At 40.1% G+C, this 22785-nt stretch overlaps 2 protein-coding genes across 2 annotated transcripts; one reads left to right on the top strand and one right to left on the bottom strand.

The window, feature by feature from the left end:
- Window positions 1-910: 910 nt before the first annotated feature.
- On the bottom strand, window positions 911-7743 carry LOC110725475 (vacuolar iron transporter homolog 1-like). Its single transcript, XM_021904946.1, has 2 exons — window positions 7177-7743; window positions 911-1533 (listed from the first exon to the last, which is right to left on the bottom strand). Exons 1-2 carry the CDS (start codon window positions 7412-7414, stop codon window positions 1160-1162), a joined length of 612 nt encoding a protein of 203 aa, XP_021760638.1. The 5' UTR covers window positions 7415-7743; the 3' UTR covers window positions 911-1159.
- A 5269-nt stretch (window positions 7744-13012) lies between these two features.
- Window positions 13013-14761, top strand: LOC110725510. Its single transcript, XM_021904977.1, has one exon. It carries the CDS (start codon window positions 13013-13015, stop codon window positions 14759-14761), a length of 1749 nt encoding a protein of 582 aa, XP_021760669.1.
- Window positions 14762-22785: the final 8024 nt, after the last annotated feature.

The following is a 22785-nucleotide window of genomic DNA, read 5'->3' as shown; positions in this document are numbered from 1 at the left end:
TCTGTCAATTTCTCACTTAGTTATTGGTAAAATATTAGGAAATTTTGACAATTACCACCTTCTGTTATGTCCATTTTAGCAATTATCACCTTGTATTTTTTTTTTTTTTTTTTGAAAATTACCACCTTCTACTTTAAAAAACATCAAAAGTTACCACCTTCTTGCCCTCCAACTACCACATGACGTCATTTTGGGTCCATTCTTTTCCTTCCCTCCCTATTTCCCTCACATTTCTCATTCTTATTTGGATTCTCATCTCCCCTTTCACTTTTATTCCCCCAAACCACCAATAATTGTTCGTCAATTTTGATTTGGAGGAGTGAATTGAAGTGTTTTTTATTGTTTGGGGGAAAAAAAAGTGAAAGGGGGGATGAGAATCGAGTTAGGAATGAGAAATGTGAGGGAAATAGAGAGGAAAGGGAAAGAATGAGCCCAAAATGATGTTATGCGGTAGTTGGGAGGCAAGAAGGTGGTAACTTTTGATGTTTTTGAAAATAAAAGCTGATAATTTTCAAAAAAAAAATAGAAGGTGGTAATTGCTAAAATGGACTAAACAAAAGGTGGTAATTGTCAAAATTTCCAAAATATTACAAGGAAACTTGTGACATGCAAAGGGACATGCTATATTGCTATTGCATAATTTGCACGGGAGAGAAACGATCTGCACCCCTTTTATTAAAGCTAATAAGCAAGTAAAGTTTTGTCAACGAACCACAGTTGTTAAATTCCATTAATCCACAATTATTGTATAAATCCTTACTTCTTAGCCAGGAGTTTCTTATAATTAGGAGTACTTATTAGTTAGTAAGGCCATTTCCAAGAGTGACATAATTAAGAGATTATTCAAACTCCTCTAATATTATTTCATCTACACAAATTGTTATAAACTTTCTATGTATCAATCCCTTGTAAATAAGGATCATAATCAATCTTAAACTTGATCCATTAAAAATTTAAAACCGATATGACCAATTATTATTCGATTTTGTTTGTCTAGGTAGGACATGATGTTACACCACGTGTCCAAGCTATAGTGATCGACTATATGTATTATAACGAAATAACATATACTGCTATTAAATTTCAATAATACTATATATTGAGTATATATAATGATATAGCATATGAAAACGAACAACTAACATGTTAACTAAAACAATTACCATTGAGGAACAACTAAATCAAGTGTAAAAGCCATAGCCACCCAACAAAACAATAAAACCCTCAAACCAGCCCTAAACCAAGATGCACCACCCAAAAACGCCCCCAACCACCCAAACACCGCGAAACACATACTCATCACCCCTGCCACCGCGCCAAACCTTATAACATAACCCTTGACAAACAACCTGGCCATCAAAGGGATCATGCCCCCCGTCGAAAACACAAGGGCCGACGAAACAGCACCCTGTAATGGATGCACTAATCCCTTCTCGGCCTCTCTTCTCCTACTACTAATAGACCGAAACTCACCCACCGCCGTGATAATAGCCCCAACAAGGATGCCCGCTAACCCACAAAGTACTATTATACTTGTTGATAAGTATATTAGGTGACTCGTACTTCGTAGCTTTGTCCGCCCGATCGGGCGGACATTGCCCGGTCTGACCGGGCGGAAGAAGAAGAGGTGCCTGGCAAATTCGTTGAAGAAGCTGCTCTCGCGCCCGACCGGGCGAGCCTTCGCCCGACCGGGCGAGCCTTCGCCCGATCGGGCAGACCTTGCCCGGTCTGACCGGGCGGTGGGGGTTGGATACGTTGAAGCATTCGTATGGAGTTTTCTTCTCGCGCCCGATCGGGCAGACCTTGCCCGGTCTGACCGGGCGGAGAAGGAAAAATGCGGAGACGCGGATTTTACGATTTAAAGTTATCTTTTATGTTATCTTTTTGCCCAAGTATCTTTTATTTTAGGGATTAATATAAAACCTCCCTAATATCAGTATTAGGGTCAAAAGAGAGACAGAGTGAGAGCCGTTCTTGAGAAATACAAGAATCATCTTTGTAATCTTTGCAGTTTATAGTGAAATCATTCGATCTCGGTGCCCGTGGACGTAGCTATCACATCGATAGTGAACCACGTAAATTCTTGGTGTTGTTCTTATTGTTTGCATTGAATTTCTTTATTGTTTTCTTGTTTGTTTTCGACCTTTGCTTCCGCTGTCGCACAACAATTGGTATCAGAGCTCAGGTTCAATCCTTGGAGAGTTTCTTGAAGATAACAATGGCAGGAGATTCAACAATAAGAATTGAGAAGTTTACCGGGAAAAATAGTTTCGGGCTATGGCAAATTAAGATGAAGGCTCTGTTAAAACAACAGCAGATATGGCGTCCGTTGGCTCCAAAGAGTACTACTTCGGAGTCAGGAGACGGACCGACTGACTCGCAGTTAGAAGTTATGGAAGAGAAGGCACACTCTACCATATTACTTAGTCTTGATGATCAAATCATCACGGAGGTTGCTGATCAGGAAACGGCGGCTGGATTGTGGCTGAAGCTGGAGTCATTGTATATGACTAAGTCGTTGACCAACAAATTATTACTGAAACAGCGGTTGTTTAGCCTCCGGATGCAGTCAGGTACTTCCTTACGGGAACATCTAGAAAAACTTAACTCTATTTTGCTTGATTTACGTAATTTAGATGTTAAAATTGATGATGAGGATGCTGCGTTGATTTTACTTGTATCTCTACCGTCTAGCTTTGAGAATTTTGTAGAGTCTTTTGTTGTTGGTAAGGATTCTATAACCTTAGAAGAAGTGAAGGCAGCACTTCATACTAGGGAACTCAGAATGAAAGCTACGAGTGATAATGGGGATAATGGTAGTGGGTTATTTGTTAAGTCCGGAAAGTCTAAAAAGAATAAGGGGTTTAACAAGGGGAACAATGCTGGGTCGGGTGCTGGAAACGGCAAGGATGGATCTAGTAAAACTACTACTAAAACATGTTATTACTGTAAAGAACCGGGTCACTTTAGGAATAATTGTCCGGTGAGGAAAAACAAGTCCCAGGCTGCTGTAGTTGAAGAGAAACCGAATGAGAGCTATAATTCAGAGGAAGATTTAGCATTAGTCAGTTCTGCTAGGTCTGATGATTTATCTGATAACTGGGTTCTAGATTCGGGGTGTTCGTTCCATATGTGTCCACGTCGAGATTGGTTTGATACATATGAACCTCGCAATGGGGGTATGGTTATAGTCGGTAACAATGCTCCATGTAAGGTCACAGGTATTGGTTCCATGAGGTTGAGGACTGTTGATGGGCGGAGGTTAACTTTGACTAATGTACGGCATGTTCCTGCTTTAGGAAAGAATCTGATTTCATTGGGTACCCTGGATGAATTGGGGTACAATGGTGTGTTTTCAGATGGGGAGTTGTGTATTTTCAGAGGTTCTGAGTTGGTACTTAAGGGTATCAAAAGGAACACCCTCTATGTTTTTGAGGGTGTTACACTGCCTAGTTCTGCGGTTTGCGCATCTGTATCTCACCAGGAGATGACTAAGATTTGGCACATGAGGCTTGGTCATATGGGGGAGAAGGGGATGCAGCTATTGTCCAAGAGGGGTCTTCTATCCGGGGTCAAGGTTGCCAACCTTGAATTTTGTGAGCATTGTGTGTTTGGTAAGAAACACAGGTCAAAGTTCAGCAAGGGTGCTCACATTACTGATGCAGTGCTCGATTACATCCATTCAGATTGCTGGGGTCCATCTAGAGTTGAAGGTATGGGAGGTTACCACTATTTTGTGTCATTTGTTGATGACAAGTCCCGATACACATGGCTTAGGTTGCTTAAGTCAAAGGATGAGGCCTTCAAAGTTTTCAAGCAATGGAAAGCTTTGGTGGAAAATCGACAAGGAAGGAAGATCAAGAAGCTACGAACGGACAATGGGCTAGAGTTTTGCAAAGACGAGTTTAATCAGTTCTGTGCAGATGAGGGTATAGGTCGGCATCATACTGTCAGGAAGACACCACAGCAGAACGGTGTAGCAGAACGGGTTAATCAGACACTGCTAGAGAGAGTTCGATGCATGCTCTCTAATGCAGGGCTTGGGAGGAGGTACTGGAGTGAAGCTGTGTTAACAGCTTGTTATGTCATTAATAGGGGCCCTCATTCTGGAATTGATTCCAAGATTCCGTTTGAGATCTGGAGTGGTAAGTTGCCTAATTTTTCGAATTTGAAGATTTTTGGTTGTGTTGCTTATTATCATGTTATTGAGGGTAAGCTGGATCCACGAGCCAAGAAGGGGTGTTTTGTTGGGTACGGGGATGGTGTGAAGGGGTTTAGAATTTTTTCACCTTCGGAGGGTCGGGTCATTCTTAGTAGGGATGTTACTTTCGATGAAAACACCATGTATTCAATTAAAAATGCAGAGATTTCAGATTTGAGAAGGGAAGGAGACAATTTATTACAGACAGATGGGGTACTTGAGGTACATCAGTCTACCATTGCTGATTTACCTCGGGTACAATATATTGATGATGATGCTGATGTTCCAGTGCCGGGTACTCCTGAACCTGAGATTACTCCTACTCATTCTAACTCTGGGGATGAGGTGGAGCAATCTAATCAGGGGTCATCTAGTCAACCTGACACCATTCTTGAGATGCCTAAACGAGTTATCAAGAAGCCTGTTAGATTGATTGAAGAGATGGAGGGAAGAAATTGCTGTGTTGATGCGATGACAGGTTATGCATTGAGTGTAGCTGATGATGTAGAGTCATTTGAACCTGCCACATATAAACAAGCAATTAGTTGTAGTGAGTCTGCGCAATGGCTTGCCGCAATGGGTGAAGAGATGCAGTCCCTTTACAAGAACAGAGTGTGGGAACTGGTAAAGGTACCGGAAGGGAGGAAGCTTGTGGGTTGTAAATGGATTTACAAGAAGAAAGAAGGGTTGTCGGAAACTGAGCAAATACGTTTTAAGGCTAGGCTAGTTGCTAAGGGGTTCAGTCAGGTAGAAGGGGTTGACTTTGTTGAGATATTCTCACCTGTGGTTCGACATACTTCTATCCGTGTGTTATTGTCAATTGTAGCACATTTTGATCTTGAGCTGGAGCAGTTGGATGTTAAAACGGCCTTCCTTCATGGCGATTTGGAGGAGGAGATTCTGATGAAGCAGCCCGAAGGATTCGAAGCTCCTGGAAAGGAACACTATGCCTGCAGATTGCTAAAGTCATTGTATGGACTTAAGCAATCCCCCCGACAGTGGTACAAAAGGTTTGATTCTTTTATGGTTTCACAAGGTTTTGACAGGAATTCATATGATTGCTGTGTGTATCATAGTAAGCTGGATAATGGTTCCATGATTTATCTTTTGTTATATGTTGATGACATGTTGGTTGCCACAAAGAATAAATCTGATATTGCTAGATTAAAGGAGATGCTTAACTCGGAGTTTGACATGAAAGACTTGGGTGCAGCTAGGAAGATTTTGGGTATGGAGATCTACAGGGATCGGGCTAGAGGTAAGCTTTTCTTGACTCAGAAAAGCTACATTGAAAAGATTTTGTCTCGTTTTGGGATGGAAAAATCGAAGCCTATAAGTACGCCAACTACTGTTAGTTGTAAGTTGTCTTTGTCTATGTCACCTCAATCAGAGGAGGAGTTGTCTTATATGTCTAGAGTTCCATATGCAAACGCGGTTGGTTGTTTGATGTATGCTATGGTCTGTACTAGGCCGGATATTGCGCATGCTGTTAGTGTTGTAAGCAGGTTTATGGCTCGACCTGGGAGGGAACACTGGCAAGGGGTGAAAAGGATTTTTCGCTACCTGAGAGGGACAGCTGATATTGGTCTTGTGTACGGGAATGGTAAGGAATGCTTGGTCACTGGGTACAGTGATTCTGATTATGCAGCTGATGTGGATACCAGGAGGTCTGTGACTGGTTATGTGTTCACTTTGGGTGGTTCTGTGGTTAGTTGGAAGTCTACATTGCAGTCATCAGTTACGTTGTCAACTACTGAAGCTGAGTATATGGCTCTAACTTCTGCAGCTAAGGAGTCTATTTGGCTCAAAGGCCTAGTAGGTGAACTGGGTATTGCACAGGATTTTGCTACAGTGTATTGTGATAGTCTAAGTGCGATTTGCTTAGCTAAAGATCAAGTACACCATGATCGGACGAAGCACATTGATGTCAGGTATCATTTCTTGCGTACTGACAAGAGGATTAAGGTGAAGAAGATTGGGACTGCTGACAACCCGGCTGATTTCTTCACTAAGCCTGTTCCGTTTAGCAAGTTTAAACATTGCTTAGACTTGCTAAATATTGATTACTACGTGATGTAGTAGGCCCTGAGGGGCGAAGTTGGGGAGCTCCTGGTGTAGGTGTGTTGGCATTAAGGTGGAGCTTGCCCGGGGCTTGTGATGCAGGTGGAGCATTATGAGTTGTTATACTTGGAGACGAGTATGTGATGGGTCTTGGTTGAAGACTTATCGGGATGTATGGCTTATGCATGAGTCTTGCATCGGGTTTGGCTTGAGATGTTTTTTCACTATGTCTTGATGGGGTCGTTTGCTGACTACGAGTTCTCGTCAAGGTGGAGATTGTTGATAAGTATATTAGGTGACTCGTACTTCGTAGCTTTGTCCGCCCGATCGGGCGGACATTGCCCGGTCTGACCGGGCGGAAGAAGAAGAGGTGCCTGGCAAATTCGTTGAAGAAGCTGCTCTCGCGCCCGACCGGGCGAGCCTTCGCCCGACCGGGCGAGCCTTCGCCCGATCGGGCAGACCTTGCCCGGTCTGACCGGGCGGTGGGGGTTGGATACGTTGAAGCATTCGTATGGAGTTTTCTTCTCGCGCCCGATCGGGCAGACCTTGCCCGGTCTGACCGGGCGGAGAAGGAAAAATGCGGAGACGCGGATTTTACGATTTAAAGTTATCTTTTATGTTATCTTTTTGCCCAAGTATCTTTTATTTTAGGGATTAATATAAAACCTCCCTAATATCAGTATTAGGGTCAAAAGAGAGACAGAGTGAGAGCCGTTCTTGAGAAATACAAGAATCATCTTTGTAATCTTTGCAGTTTATAGTGAAATCATTCGATCTCGGTGCCCGTGGACGTAGCTATCACATCGATAGTGAACCACGTAAATTCTTGGTGTTGTTCTTATTGTTTGCATTGAATTTCTTTATTGTTTTCTTGTTTGTTTTCGACCTTTGCTTCCGCTGTCGCACAACAATACTCTTGACATGATAATGTTTTGTGATCACACCAACACCCATCATAAGTGAGGTAGTAGTAAACAACCCGTCAATTGTTTCTAGGATCATGGTTCGAAGCCATTGAGCTTGTTTTTTGTACTCAAATTCGTCGTTGGCTAATCGATCAATGCGACGTTGGCTCATCTCTTCGTCGGGGTTGGTTTTATGTTGGGTTGTTTCATGCTTCATGGTAGTATTTACTAACTGATTTGGCTCCATTTTTTTGGTGTAATTAGAACTTAATTAGGAGGAGTTACTAAAAAAAGGGATGTATAATATGAGTTAGGTCATTACACAAATTAAACTATGCTATTTATAAATGTTTAGTTTAGGTGCTTTGCCCACTGAAATGTAAAATATTAATCAAGATTATATAGTTTAATGTTGATGACGAAAAACCTGTAATTAGGCATTATATTCATAATAGAACCATCTACCTAACAAAACCACAACATCAATGACACTAGTATTTTTAATTTCGGTCGAAGAATTGATTATACACTTCATAATCCATATGTTCATGTTCGTGTTCATATTCATATTTAATTTATTTCATATCCGTGCACATATTTGTGTTCGTGTTTCAATTCATTCGAGTTTGTCAACAATGATTTATTATATTTATACCTTATTGTTTTGTCTATAAATAAACTTAAAATAATCTCATGTGTCATCTTATTTTATGCGTTCTTTGCATTTCACATTTTTTTTTAATACATCCACCTTATTTTTTACTTTATAAAATCATTTCTTTTGATTCTAAATTATGTATCAATAAATTTAAGTAAAAATGCCAGTAATTACAAGTACGTACCAATGTATAATTACATATATACATATATAAAAGTATAATACTTGTAATCTTGTATGGAAATATTATAACATTTGAGCACATAATAGTTAATTCTAGAAGTCATTTGCCACTAGAACTCGAAGTTAACTTTATAAAAAAAAAAAAAAAAAAAAAAAAAAGGGTGCTACCACTAAACCGTTGATGTTTATTGAGGCCGACAATATCTTGCGAAAGTTGTTACGTAATTTTCAGGTAACTAAACATATTCATTGAGTTCTTGATTTTAGTAGTCCATCTTCATTTAGTGATCTTAAAACCAATTTTACTATTAGCAGCATATAGAATAAAAAAGATATAAAATATTCCATTATAGTTTAGTTTAAAAAAACTAATGGAAAATTGGATTTGATCAAACATGACATCGACAATTTGTTTTAAATTGTTCCTTTGCTATTGTCAAAAAAAAAAAAAAAAAAAAAAAAAAAAAAAAAAAAAAGACAATTTGTTTTAAATGTATTATTTTTTGAATAAATTTATCATTGTGTGCTAAATGATATGCTGGTCACTAGAGAAAGAATATTAGGGAATATCTCAATTATATGATTGTTTAAATTTAAATAATGAAAGGTATTTTTTTAATGTTAAAAAATTATGGACAAATATAATTTGAAGTGCACTTAAATGTTAATAACAAACTACTCTATTTGTAACGTACCAAACCAATGACCAAAAATCCAAAATAAATAATGAACAACAACCAAAATCAATTTAAAGCTAAACTGAATATTAATCAACTAACATGCAAAAAAAAAAAAAAAAATGTATATAGTAAGATGATTAAAGGTGGTGATACACGTGAGTTATTATTATTTAATATTACTCAAAAAGTATATGAAATAGTTCATGATCTCTTTATTATATTGAAGCATGGCATATATAACTATCTTTCATTATTTGTCACATGAAATCTACAATTTTGGATCAATAATAACGGTGTTTTTTCTACATAGTCGAAGATAGACCTAGTTATTAGATTTAAGCTAGTCCATATTAGAGAAAAGTTCTCGATCATGTAGTTTCATCCTAAAATCAATCGCTATATAAAGCGTAGAATCTGTCCCACTTGACTTCTACGGTTTATACTCGTATTAGTTTCGTTATAGTTGATGAAGGCTTTATTCAATCTTTTCATGATCTCACTTATCAGAATACAAGAGAGTTTGTTAAGCCCATGAGAAAATCCACATGTGAGTAGTGTGTTGTCCCACATTGGTTTAGTTTATAAGTAAGAGTTTATATGTGGAAGTATACCACATTGAAATAATATGAAAATTGCATCCACTTTATAAGGCTAAGGGGCTACTCCCCTCATTGCCATATGGTTTTGAGGTGGAACAGCTCCTTGGTCGTGTAAAGTGGACAATTGTATCGGGTGTGGCCCAGACCCGTTTATTAGAGTTGCATTTAACAGATAGCTTTCAACAATCATGTCCCATTTTCATTTGAACAATTTCAACATGAAAGGTAGGATAGTATTTTCCAATTAAGAACAAGGGTCTTTCACCCTATTGTTTGGTTAACCTTATTTTGGTCATCTATACTTCTATTCTTATGAATGTTAATGTATGGGAAGATATGTGAAACAGGCTGACATCTTTCATAAATATGGATATGAACCCAGTATAGCTGGTAAATAGGCTGATATGTTTATAGGATATGAACCCAGTATAGCTGCCAACAGTACAGTGATCACTTCTGTCACCTAAGAACCTAACACACAAAGTAATAACAATTATGGCCGAAAATAATGGAACACCAATAATTAGTAGAACAGTAAATCGACCGATTACAACACAACCTGAAATTGAGATAGAGGATGAAACCCACACTCTAGAAGATAACCGATACCATATGTCGTTAACTCCGCCAAGGAATGTGGAAGTGGAAGAGGACCCTATGGCCGAGTTCACACCACAAGATTTGGAGATAGCAGCAAGGGTGATGAGTGCAATGAGTAAGAAAAGGAAAGAGGCTGAAACGGCACAAGTTGGAGGAGGAGTGTCGTTAACTAATCGGGATGAGTAGCACAATCTGGCAACAAATTCGACAAGGAGACGCGAAAATGAGTCGCCATTAAGAACACATACACCACCACGGCAGACAGAAGGTCAATCTTCAAGTCACACCATTAGTACAAGAATTCAGCAGCAGAGAAGCTCCCAGGTAGAGGGGCAAGTGACACGAACTGTGGTTCAGTTAAGGGCATCACCGTTTGCACAGAGTATCTTGGATCAACCAATGGAAAAAATTAAAATGTCGACCTGTAGGTATGATGGAAGAGGAGATCCAAGTAGATTCATAACGTCCTATGAAGGACATATGATGTTGTACACCAATTCGGATGTTGTTTGGTGCAAAGTCTTTCCGACTACTTTAATTGGGGCTGCGACTGATTGGTTCAATAATCTTGAAAATGGGATGATAAACAGTTTCGAGAGGTTGACTGAGATTTTTGTGGGGCAATATGTAAGTAACAGTGTGCGATAGAGAACTTCAGGGGAATTGATGGCAGTAGAGCAAAGGACGGATGAGTCTTTGAGGGATTATATTAGACGGTTTAACGAGACAAATACAATTCCAAAGTTGCAGCAAGAGATAGTTGTTATGGCTCTGATGAACGACTTAAATGATTCAGAGTTTAAGCGTTATCTTACACGAAAGAACTTCTCGACGTGGCAACTGCTTTTAACAAAGCTCATGATTACATCAAGAGTGAGGAACTGATGAAGACAAGTAACAAGAGCGTGACCGCCGGTAGGGGTCAGTATCAATTTGAGGGTGCAACCTCTGGAAGAGGAAGGCCGAGAACTTCGACCCAGGGCAGAGGAGGGGGAAGTCGGCAGGAAGTTAGGGCTGCAAAACCGCCGATGCGGTACAGTTCATATACACCGTTAAATACACCTGGAGTGGAAATTTATTCGGTGAATCAGAACTGAGAAGGATGGACAAGGCCAATTCCGATGAAGGCAAGGCCTAGGGATGTCAAAAAGTATTGCATGTTTCATAGAGACGTGGGTCTTTATACCGAAGAGTGCACACAATTGAAAGATAACATTGAGGAGTTGATAAAAAAGGGGCATTTAGCTCAATATCGGCTAAATGCAGGAGGAGGTCAGCCGCCCACTCGGCAGATTGAAAGGCAACAATTAGGAGCAAGGCCGGAAAGACCACAAGGTGGGATAATTCGACAAGGTGACGGAGGAATGCCACCATTACCCACATGAAGAGTAGATGTGATAACGGGAGGGCCAGTGCATGGAGGAACGATCAGTGGCGCTAAGAAACACTTATCTGAACATCGTCATTTGGTGTATGCCTTGGATGTTGATTGCCGCCCTCGGCCAGCTTCGATTCCTGACGTGGTGTTCACAGAAGAACATGCAAAGGGAATTGTCTTCCCGCATGATGATCCGCTGGTTCTGATAACAAAGATAAATGGGGCTGACATCAAAAGGGTATTGGTTGATGGGGGTAGCTCAGCAAATGTTCTGTTTATGAAGGCTTTCACTAAGATGAAAATAGGAAGGCAGTATCTGACACCGGTGTCTTATCCGGTTATTGGGTTCAATGGGTCAACGGTGAGGCCATAAGGAAGTATAATGTTACCAGTCAGACTAGGTGATGGGCCGAAGGCAAGGGATATGATGGCAGAGTTCCTGGTGGTTGATGTGTCATCAGCGTATAATGCAATTATCGGCAGACCGATAATCCATGATGTGCAGGCAGTAGTGTCAACTTATCATCTCACAATAGCTTATGTGTCGAATTTGGGGGCAGTTGAAAATTTTCATGGGGGCCAGGTGATGGCAAAGTCTTGTTATATAACGGCTTTGAAAAATCCAGTTGTGAATGGTCCGATACCGAATAATCCAAGGAAGGAAAAAGAACCAACAGTGCAGGATTTAGCCATGAAAAACGTTGATGCAAGGCCAGAGGAGATTCCGAGGTCGTTGCCAGGTGGAGAGACAGTGCAAGTTGAGTTTCAACCAGGAAATTCGAGTCGGACGGTTAAGGTTGGGGCGGATATGGATGTGGATATGAGATGTCACTTAATAAGTCTGTTGCGTGAGAATGCAGATGTTTTTGCATTCTCGGCGAGTGAGATGCCAGGAATACATCGAGGGGTGATGGAGCATAAGTTGAACGTAGAAAGGAAGTTCAGACCGATAAGACAAATGAAGCGCAATTTCTCAACTGAGAAAGTAGAAACTATACAAGCTGAAGTCAACAAGCTCTTGGCAGCAGGGTTTATTGAACCATGTACCTATCCGGAATGGTTAGCAAATGTTGTGATGGTAAGGAAACCGACAGGAAAAATGGCGGATGTGCGTAGATTTCACCGATTTAAACAAAGCTTGTTCGAAAGATTTCTATCCATTGCCTCGTATAGATAAGCTAGTAGACTCCACTTCCGGCCATGCAATGCTAATTTTCCTAGATGCATTCTCAAGATATCATCAGGTCAGTCTCCACAACGCAGATAGAGCCAAAACAACCTTTATAACGGATGCCGGAGTGTATTGTTATAAAGCAATGCCGTTTGGGTTAAAAAATGCGGGAGCTACATATCAGAAGTTGGTAGATAAAATCTTTGAAAAGCAAAAGGGGCGAAATGTGGAGGTGTATGTGGATGATACAATTGTGAAGAGTAAGGAGCAGGAAGATCACATAGCGGACTTGAAAGAAACATTTGAAACATTGCGAAGATATTAGATGAAATTGAATCCTGAGAAGTGTGTATTCGCAGTTCAATCAGGGAAGTTTTTGGGCTTCATGGTCAGCGAACGGGGAATAGATGCAAATCCTGATAAAGTGAATGCAGTACTGGAAATGAAGCAGCCGAAAACTATTCGGGACATACAGAGATTAACTGGGAGAATGGCAGGGTTAACCCGGTTTATTAGCAAGTCGGCTAATAAAGCCCTTCCGTTTTTTATGGTTTTACGAAAAAATAAAACATTTGAATGGGTAAAAGAGCAAATCGATGCACTAGAAGTGGTGAGAAACCATTTGAGATCTCTCCCGACGGTAGAAAGACCGGAGAGAGGCGAGTTGTTGCAACTTTACATCTCTGCCTCACCAAAAACAACTGCAGCAGTGTTGCTAGTCGAGAGAAAAAGACAATAGATGCCGATATATTTTGTCAGTCATGTGTTGTGTTGAATGCGACAGAGCGCAGGTATCCGTTAATTGAAAAATTGGCGTTGGCAGTGGTAATGGCGGCAAGGAAGTTGAGGCCGTATTTTGATTCTCATCCTATAGATGTTCTAATTAATCATCCATTGGAAAAGTCGCTGCAAAAGATGGATACGTCGGGCCGATTATTAACATGGGCAGTAGAGTTATCAAAGTACGAGATACATTATAAGCCTAGAACATCAATCAAGGCTCAGGCCCTTTCGAATTTCATTGTTGAAACCTCATACAATGATGAAGAGGAAGAGTTGGGAACTTGGCAAGTGTCAGTGGATGGCTCCGCAACATCAACAGGGTCAGGGGCAGGAGTTGTAATAACGGCTCCAGATGGCAAACTTTTTGAATATGCAATGAAATTTAAGTTCAAAGCCACTAACAACGAAGCTGAATATGAAGCTACAATAGCTGGGATTCAGTTGTCAGTAGCAGCAGAAGCAAAACGCCTAGTTCTAACAACTGATTCACAGTTGGTATCCAGTCAGTATACCGGAGAATATGAAACACGAGAGCCAACAATGATAAAGTATCTTGAAAAAATGAAACAGTTAATAGCGCAGTTGCAGTATTTTGAAATAAAGCTGGTACCAAGAGCGCAGAACGCGCAGGCCGACGCGTTGGCAAGATTGGCCAGTTCGAGCTTTAATGATTTAGAGAGAACGGTTATGGTGGAGATCTTAACCCAAAAGAGTATAGATGAAGAATTGGAAACGGTTCTGTGTATCAGTAACAGCACCCAGTGGTTTGATAAAATTGTGGCATATCTCCTGTATTGGGCGTTACCGCTTGATAAGGGGGAATCAAGGAAGTTGCGGAGAGATAGTGTGTGGTTTATTATGCATCAGGGTCAATTGTATAAAAGGGGATTTTCATTACCGTTGCAGAGATGCATAACAGATGTTGAGTCAGCCAAGTTAGTTGAAGAAATACATGAAGGCACCTGCAACAATCATCTCGGTGCAAGAGCTCTATCACGAGAAGCAATGAGAAGGGGATTTTACTGGCCGACTATGAATGAAGATGCCGTCAGATATGTAAAAAAGTGTGAAAAGTGTCAAAAATTTGCGCCTGTAATCAATTTGCCACCAGATGATATAACTCCGATGCTTAATCCAATCCCTTTTACTCAATGGGGGATGGATATAGTAGGGCCATTTCCTTCAGCAACAAGAGGAAGGAGGTTTTTTATAGTGGGGGTTGACTACTTTACAAAGTGGATAGAGGCAGACCCGGTAGCAAATATAATAGCATTTGAAGTAAAAAAGTTCATCTGGAAGAGTATCTTCACCAGGTTTGGTTTGCCGATGGCAATGGTGTTTGATCATGGGTCGCAATTTGATTGTAAGCCAGTCAAAGATCTTTTAGCAATGTACAAAGTCAAGTTTGCATATGCAGCAGTATGTCATCCACAGTCGAATGGCCAGGTCGAATCCGCAAATAAGCAAATCATAAAGGCAATTAAAAAGAAAATTGAAGATGCGAAGGGTTTATGGGCTGATTTAATACCAGAAATCCTTTAGGCTAACAGAACAACGGTCAGAGAAGCAACAGGAGAGTCACCTTTCACCTTGGTATTTGGTACGGAGGCATTGGTGCCAGCAGAATTAGGATTACCGACATTCAGAATTCAGCATTTTTGTGAAGATCAAAATGATTTGTTGTTACGACAGTAGCTGGATTTCTTACCAGAAGTACGGGAAAAGGCAACAGTTAAATCGGCTGCCTACAAGGATAGGATGTCAAGAGCCTAAAATAAGCGAGTTGATTATCGTCCTTTGTGTACTGGAGATCTGGTTTTGCGAAGAACATCAGCAACTGGAAAGGGAAACAATGATGGAAAGCTAACAGCAAACTGGGAAGGGCCATATCGAATTAAGGATATGGTAAGGCAAGGGTCTTATTACTTAGAAACAATGGATGGAAACCATTGAAAAATGTTGGAATACGGCAGTACTAAAGAAGTACTATGTGTAATAAATGTAGTCTTTTTGTAAATGCTGAAGCTAATATCGTCTTAAAGATATTAGCAATAAATATAAGAAGATTCAGACAACTTGTGTTGAAAATAGGCATCCTCTACTTAACAGACCACCGTTAAGTGGGACAGACAGCTAAAAACCGCTTCCGTGAAATTAATGAACTTATAACCTGATCAGTTGTAATCATTAATTTGCGAGGTTGCTGGTTTAAAATATAATACCGGTAAAATCAATTAAGGTATAGGCCGACAAGAGGCATATCCTTAATAATTGATCACCGAGAGGGTGCCTGACTGGCTAAAAAAATAAAGCAGTAGGTGACCGATATCGTACTTTGAATTAGCAACCATATCTCTGCCCTAGTGCATATGGTTGCATAGCAAACATATACACAAGGGGGGTGCAGGAGATGTGGTGAGAGTAAGGATAAAGAACTATATATATAAAGATGAAAGCCGATAAGATTGCTCAAGATATGAAATTTAGCAAGTAAAAATCTTTTTGACAAAAATATAAAAAAAGTTGATAATTAGAAATAACGTGATAGTTAAAAGTGCGAATAGTACAATATGTCCACAATAATTAAAGATGACAATTGACAGGCATCACCACAAAAAAGGGTACATGCCGATGAAACAGCATTGTCAAAAAACAGTTGAGTAAAAAACAAAGTATTACATATGACACGTTATAGCTGATAAGGCTCAACTACGCAAGACCCCTAGGAAGATGTCGGTGATGACTGCCCGCCCCTTCAAGCTTGTGTATCTTCAGGCACTGGGGAATTCAAAATGCTGGGGTCTTTAGGGTCGTCATCAACACTCGGCACCAAGTTGAAAAGATCCTCATCAGAAAACTTTTGTTCCTCAAAGCCGGAAGGAATTTTGTAAGCTTCCTCATTGAAAGCCTTTTCAACTTTAGCCCAGTCCTTCTTCTTCCAACCAGCAGCATGGGCGATGCATCTCTGGGCGGCAGTCTATCCTCCATCGAAGCGGTCTTAAAGCCGCGCACAGAATTCCTGAGAGGCCAGATATCGACCAACAACTCTCTGTCGGAATCTGGGCTTGTCGGCCTCTAGATTTTGAACTTTCTCTTCGAGATTGTTGATGGTTACCTTAGCACCATTGAGATCCCTTTCAAGGGTAGAGAGGCGCTCAATGGCTTGATTCTTCTCGGTAAACTAGGCTTTAAGCTGTTGAAAAATCCAGCTCAAGCCCCTCAACTTTAGCAGCTTTTGTCTTTAGAGCAGTCATCTCAAGATCATCTTTTGCTTTTATCTCTTTTAATTTCTTTAGAGTCGTATTAGAGTTGTCTAAGGCCGTTTTCAGCGAGTTTTTGCTAGTAGAAGCCTGATAATGCTTCTCTTGATAATATCGGTACATTTCTACGAGCTCAGTACCAGACATAACAGCCTAAATGAGAATAAAACGAGTGTAAGTCAGCACAAGTGAACGAGTGAAAATAATAGCAAATAAAAATATAGATGATGATGACGAATGCGATGATTCAGTACCTTCATCATGTTGTGCATATGTAGGGCAGCAAGAGGACCAATGGCGCCGGCAGGTCTGTCCATTGGAAGAGTCAAATTACTAAGAAGCCGATATCCAAGAGTTCCACCTTGCATTGGATCATCGATAATCATCGACTCATTCTGGTATGCATCGATACCGGGCTGCCAGTGATCTCCAGAGTGGACGAAAGGCGCAGTAAAACCTTTAAGAACTTCCTCTGGAAACCTCCCATCAGGGCGCTTGATCCATTGTTTGTCTCGATATATGAGACCAGGAATGCTGGTATCAGAACCGCCGGCAACAGTAGGAATGGGCTGAGTTATCAACTGGCTGGTAGTGTTGGGCTGAGTGTGAGGAGATTCAGGAGTGTTGGTGAGGTCTTCAATCTCCACCCCTTCTGTCATCTGTTTAATGGTAGGTCCAAGACTTTGAACGACTATTTTGTCCTGAACTTTGGGAGAAGGGGGTAACTCCTGGTCCTCGGCTTGATTTTTCTTGGCAGCGCGCCCATCAGGTTGTCTACGGCTATTAGCTCCAGCACCCCCACCTCGTCGGTTAGCGAAAGAAGTTAATCTCCTTCTCTTTGCGCTATAATCATCCATCTTTTCAGCCCTTCTTTTAGCACTAACGGCAGGAGCACAGCTACAATATGAGGCAAGAGTGTCGTAAGAGGGTTTTGAAGCTCTTGGAAAATGCTTAATAACCTTACTTTTGTCAGCAGACAACCCAAGATGTTTATTATCTAGCTTGTCGATACCTGAAATTTTGATGAGTAAGAATGTCAATTTGAGTTAAAATAAAAAGTGGTACACCAAAACAAATATATGTAATAATAATAATAAAATAAAAAAAAAGAGAAAAAAGAGTATAAGTTAATAACTATAAATAAATTAATACCATGATGGTCAGTTCAGCAAAGACCGACACGAGATAGAGGCGCGTTGCCGGGAATGTAACTCACATTCGACACCCACACCTTGGGAGTTAGACGGATTTTGCCATCGCCATTGTCATATTCCAAAATATCAAAGTGATTAACAGCCCTGCGCTCGTGTTTGCCGAGATCTCTCTCGGGAAGGGAATCAAACCTTGGGTGAGGTTGGAAAAATGTCATTCTGAGTGGGAAATCATCAGGAACAAACATGAAGAAAAATTTGTCTTGCCAGCCTTTACAGCTTGACAACTTAGGGTGCACGGTATACTTATGAGGTTGGGCATACAAGGACCACCACCCTACCGATTGTCCATCCCTTTTTAAGGTAATCAATCGTCTAAACGCATTAAGAGTCAATAGGTAATTTCTGTACAACATAACCCATACCGTGGCAATAACGACATGGATAGTAGGAGGAGTTAACTGCACTAAGAAAACATTCCAGGCCTTTAAAATTTTGGCAACAAAAGGATGGAGAGGAAAACGAAGGCCAAAATCAAAATGCTTTGTGTAAACGGCAACGTAACTTGCCGGGAAATCTAGTACTGAAGATCCGGAAGGAGGAATTATCAGCTCATACTCGTCAGGGAGGTTATAGAATGCTTTAGCTCGACGACAGTAATCTTTTTCAAGGGTCGTTTTCCTAAAAGTTTCATTTATTTTAGCTTTTGCAATTTTGCCGTCGTCGGCCAAGACGAGGGGTTGTCGGAATTCCGCTCCATCTGTCTCAGAGTTGTACCCATCGTCCAAACTCTCTTCCTAGATAACCTCCGCGGTCATGTCAACAACGTCCTCTCTATTCTCAATGTTGACACTACCTTCTTGAGTTGCATCATCGCCAAGAACAGAATTAACGGCAGAACCGTGCACAGGAGAGGGCTGATTTCTCTGTGGGCTTGAAGGGATTTCCTTGTCACCTGATTCGAAAAAACTCACGACTTGTGCCTGCCCAGGTTTTTTACTGGATTCAGCTTCTTCAACAGCCTCATGGGCAGCGACCTCAGGCTGATAGATGGTATGCTTTACTCTCAGCATAGTGCTTATACCTATATTGCCAACGTTAGTGTCGTATTGATCAAAATGTCGTTCCTCGGCAAAGCTGCATAAATGATAACGAACACTAACAAGCTCAACATCAAGAATTTCAGAATCGGCAGGGATATCAGGGTTGCTCGGATTCATATATTGTTCACGAAAAGCAATAATCCTATGACGAATATAGGCACGTTTTTGCTCCTCGGAGGTTAAAGGTTCAAAGGGGTAATTAATGTTATCAGATAGAGATGATGAATTACCTTGATCCCTACCGACTTCTTTGCCTAAAGATTGTCTAATTAAACGACGCCTAACAGTGCTAAGACTAGGCAACTCTTCCTCATGCTATTTTCAGACATTTATTTTTTAAAAAAAAAAAGAAGAATAACCCAAAAATCGAGCAAAGAAAAATAACATGCAAATTAAAGTTAGAGTTTGAGAATACCTTCGACAACAGTCAGTGCGAGAATGACGAAAAAGCGATAGTGACGAACAAAAGAAAACACTCACTACTGAAAAAAGAAGGATGCAGTATAGAGAAATAGAACACTGAGAAACAAGGAAAACTCGTCAATAAATTACCGAAAAATGGACGAAGAAGATTGAAGAAAAGGAAAAAGTGAAAGCTAAAAATTGAATGAATTTTTTTTAATCTAAAAAGGGAAGTTGAAGAAACTGTTGAAGTGAAAGGCGGTTCAGAGATCCAACAGACGAGATAAAAGCAACATTTTAAAAAGCAACAGTGGGATAAATGACACGTGTCTCTAACTTCCAATTTTTCCCGCCCAATGACATAAAACCCTTCAACTTCCGCTTGCTAGATTCCAATAAATTATTTTCAAGTAGACCTTGTCTGCTATCGGCAAACAAAGTCACTTGGGGGGGGGGGGGAAACGGAGTTTTTTCCGCTCCCAATTGTTTTCAAGTAGATCTTGTCTGCTATCAGCAAACAAGGTCGCTTGGGGGGGAAACGGAGTTTTTTCTGCTCCCAATTATTTTCAAGTAGACCTTGTCTGCTATCGGCAAACAAGGTCACTTGGGGGGGGGGGGAACGGAGTTTTTTCCGCTCCCAATTGTTTTCAAGTAGACCTTGTCTGCTATCGGCAAACAAGGTCGCTTGGGGGGGGGAAACGGAGTTTTTCCGCTCCCGATTATTTTCAAGTAGACCTTGTCTGCTATCGGCAAACAAGGTCACTTGGGGGGAAGCGGAGTTTTTTTCGCTCCCAATTATTTTCAAGTAGACCTTGTCTGCCATCGGCAAACAAGGTCACTTGGGGGGGGGGGGGGTTAAACGGAGTTTTTTCCGCTCCCAATTATTTTCAAGTAGACCTTGTCTGCTATCGGCAAACAAGGTCGCTTGGGGGGGAAAACGGATTTTTTTCCGCTCCCAATTATTTTCAAGTAGACCTTGTCTGCTATCGGCAAACAAGGTCACTTGGGGGGGAAAACGGGAGTTTTTTCCGCTCCCAATTATTTTCAAGTAGACCTTGTCTGCTATCGGCAAACAAGGTCACTTGTTGGGGGGAAACAGAGTTTTTTCCGCTCCTAATTATTTTCGAGTACACCTTGTCTGCAAAATTTAAATACAACGTTAACAATATACATGCCAAGAAATTACAGTATAATATTCAGTTGCAAATTCCAAGAAGTCATCCTAAATATTGTAGTGCATAATCTCGGCGAAATGCTCGACCGAGTACAAGAAATAGAAAGCCTGAACATATCATAAAATAAATAGAAACCAAAGTTTATTCAATGTCCTAAAGTGGGCACGTCGACCTATGATCAAACGTCCTCACTTGGGGGGCTAGTTGTATGGGAAGATATGTGAAACGGGATGACAACTTTCATAAATATGGATATGAACCCATTATAGTTGGTAAATAGGCTGATATGTTTTATAAAGCAGACATATCGGCTTGTCGGTATTCGGCACGTGGCAAAAATAGCTTGACACTTGGCAAGAAAAGTTTTGCATGCTTTGTAGCCACCTGTCTTGATATTTATTATAAATAGTAGGTTAAACCTCATTAATGGTAGGCATTTATTACTCTCTCTCTCTCTCTACTTTCTCTCTTTTACTTATCTTCTCTTTCTTAAACACATTCTAACTTTATCATCGGAGTGGTTATCCCCGGATCACCCCGGGGTTAGCTAACTTCTTCTCATTGTGTAGGTTCTCAGCTTGCCGATAGGAGTATCGGGATCTCGGGTTCGGACTCTCGGGTAATCGGATCCAGACAGAAACAGTTAATTACAAACCTTATTGATCGATGATATATTCCGCACAATTATGTTCCAAAATTTCAGTTATTTAATGTAAGTTTACGCCAATGTTTCTAAAATTTACTACCAACCTACCTCTTCAATTAGACAAAGTACTATATATTTCACATGCAAAATGTTTGATGCCTAGGAATGTGTTTTATACTCTATCAATGTTGTTACGTATATGTATATCTCACTGACTTAAAATCTTATGTTTCAGTTACATGCTAGACCCCAACAAAGTATTGGCTTACTCTTACCTTACTCTTACCTCAAATCCTAGAAATTTGGTAGAGGTGATAAGAGGGTGGGCATGACAAGGTCGGGCTGCAGTTAAAAAGTATGTCAGCTTCGTCTGGTCAAATCGAGCAAGACCAAGGTTCTGGCGAAAAGTGCTTGCCCAAAATCCACAATATTGGAGCGGGCTCTTCGGCCGGGCCAAAATGACAACTATAATGCCTAGAAAAACATGTCCAAGGCTCGTGAGAAAATAAAAAAACTTCGTGTTGGAACTAACATGAGAAGTCCAAGATTTGGGGTTTGTATCTTGTCAAGTGATTAGGCTGCTTGGGAAGTTGGGACAAGGATTCCCTAACGGATACCGCGATTATAATTACACGTCCAAATTTTATTTATGACACTACTAAACTTGCATCTAGGATGCACCTGCAATCAAAAGAGAAGTTTACTTTACAAGTCTAAGAATGCTCCATTCCAAAACCATATGATAATAGGAAAAAGAGTAGCCCCTTATTGTTATAAAATGTTTACCTCTCTCTACTTTATGTTATCCTTTTAAATTCTTTTAACAACATTGACTAATGGAGAGCTTGTGTATGCCACACTCTACGATAAAAAGCAAACAAAACAATTGTTGCCTTGTTGGTCATCTACGTAAATACAGTATTTTCCCTAAACAAAATATTGCATAAATGGTCAATTATGTTAATAAAAGGACATTAGTTTTTACTAACTAATGAACCCAAAATAGACCAATACTGAGAAACATCAAATCATAACTTTCTTAGTTAGGAAATGGACTGCTGAGAGAGAATACACTTACAAATATATTAGTATAATAAATTAGAGTGTGCTCTTCACAAGAATTCAACCAACAAAAAATAGTGTTGGAGTCCACCAAATCCAACTTACTAACTTTAAATTCATGGTCTTTTCCTTGCCTCTGAATTTCTTATTCTACAAATTTGTCTCATAAGTGTGCGGTGATTGATTGTTAGTTACACTTACTCGAGTCGTTTTTAAATACTTACAACAATTGTCTGTTTCATCCATTTTGAAAACTTATATCACTTTTTATTTCGACATGTAACTATTGTTATATACGAAGTATAGTTTTTGTTTTTTGGCCAGGCCACTAGCTTCTCTTGCACTAATTCAATAATGTTTTTTGCTCTTGCAAGCTAATCCCATTGACAGTAATTAGTCTACTAACATACTTGTATTAATTAATTTATTCAGTTTCATATGTTGTTCAAAACTCTTCTTAAAACTATGCATGCACAAACAAAATTACAAAAGTCTTAGAAATGGTAGTTATCTTTAGGCTAATTTCCTTGAGTTATTCTATGTTATTATATACACCAAGGAAACAGGACAGTTAGTGAAGATTGTGTTTAGGTTATTTTTTAAAATTTTTGGCGTGTAGGAAAGCTGTTAAGTTTAAATTATTGTATGGGTTGATCATATGGTGGGATAAAAGATAACTAAAATAAAATCTTGGTAATGTGGATCATAGATGTTTTTTTTCCCCTTATTGAATACGTATAGGTTTAATTATATTATACTCCATAGTT

This window comes from Chenopodium quinoa, unplaced genomic scaffold (assembly GCF_001683475.1).
Source record: "Chenopodium quinoa cultivar QQ74 unplaced genomic scaffold, ASM168347v1, whole genome shotgun sequence".
NCBI classification, from domain to species: domain Eukaryota; kingdom Viridiplantae; phylum Streptophyta; class Magnoliopsida; order Caryophyllales; family Amaranthaceae; genus Chenopodium; species Chenopodium quinoa.
This window is presented reverse-complemented; position numbering and strand designations above follow the sequence as displayed.

Coding starts and splice junctions, on each gene's coding strand:
- LOC110725475 (XM_021904946.1), bottom strand. CDS start 7,414: ATGGAGCCAAATCAGTTAGTAAATACTACCATGAAGCATGAAACAACC. Junction 1,534..7,176: donor AAAACATTATCATGTCAAGA/GTATTGTTGTGC, acceptor ACTTATCAACAA/GTATAATAGTACTTTGTGGG.
- LOC110725510 (XM_021904977.1), top strand. CDS start 13,013: ATGGGTAAAAGAGCAAATCGATGCACTAGAAGTGGTGAGAAACCATTT.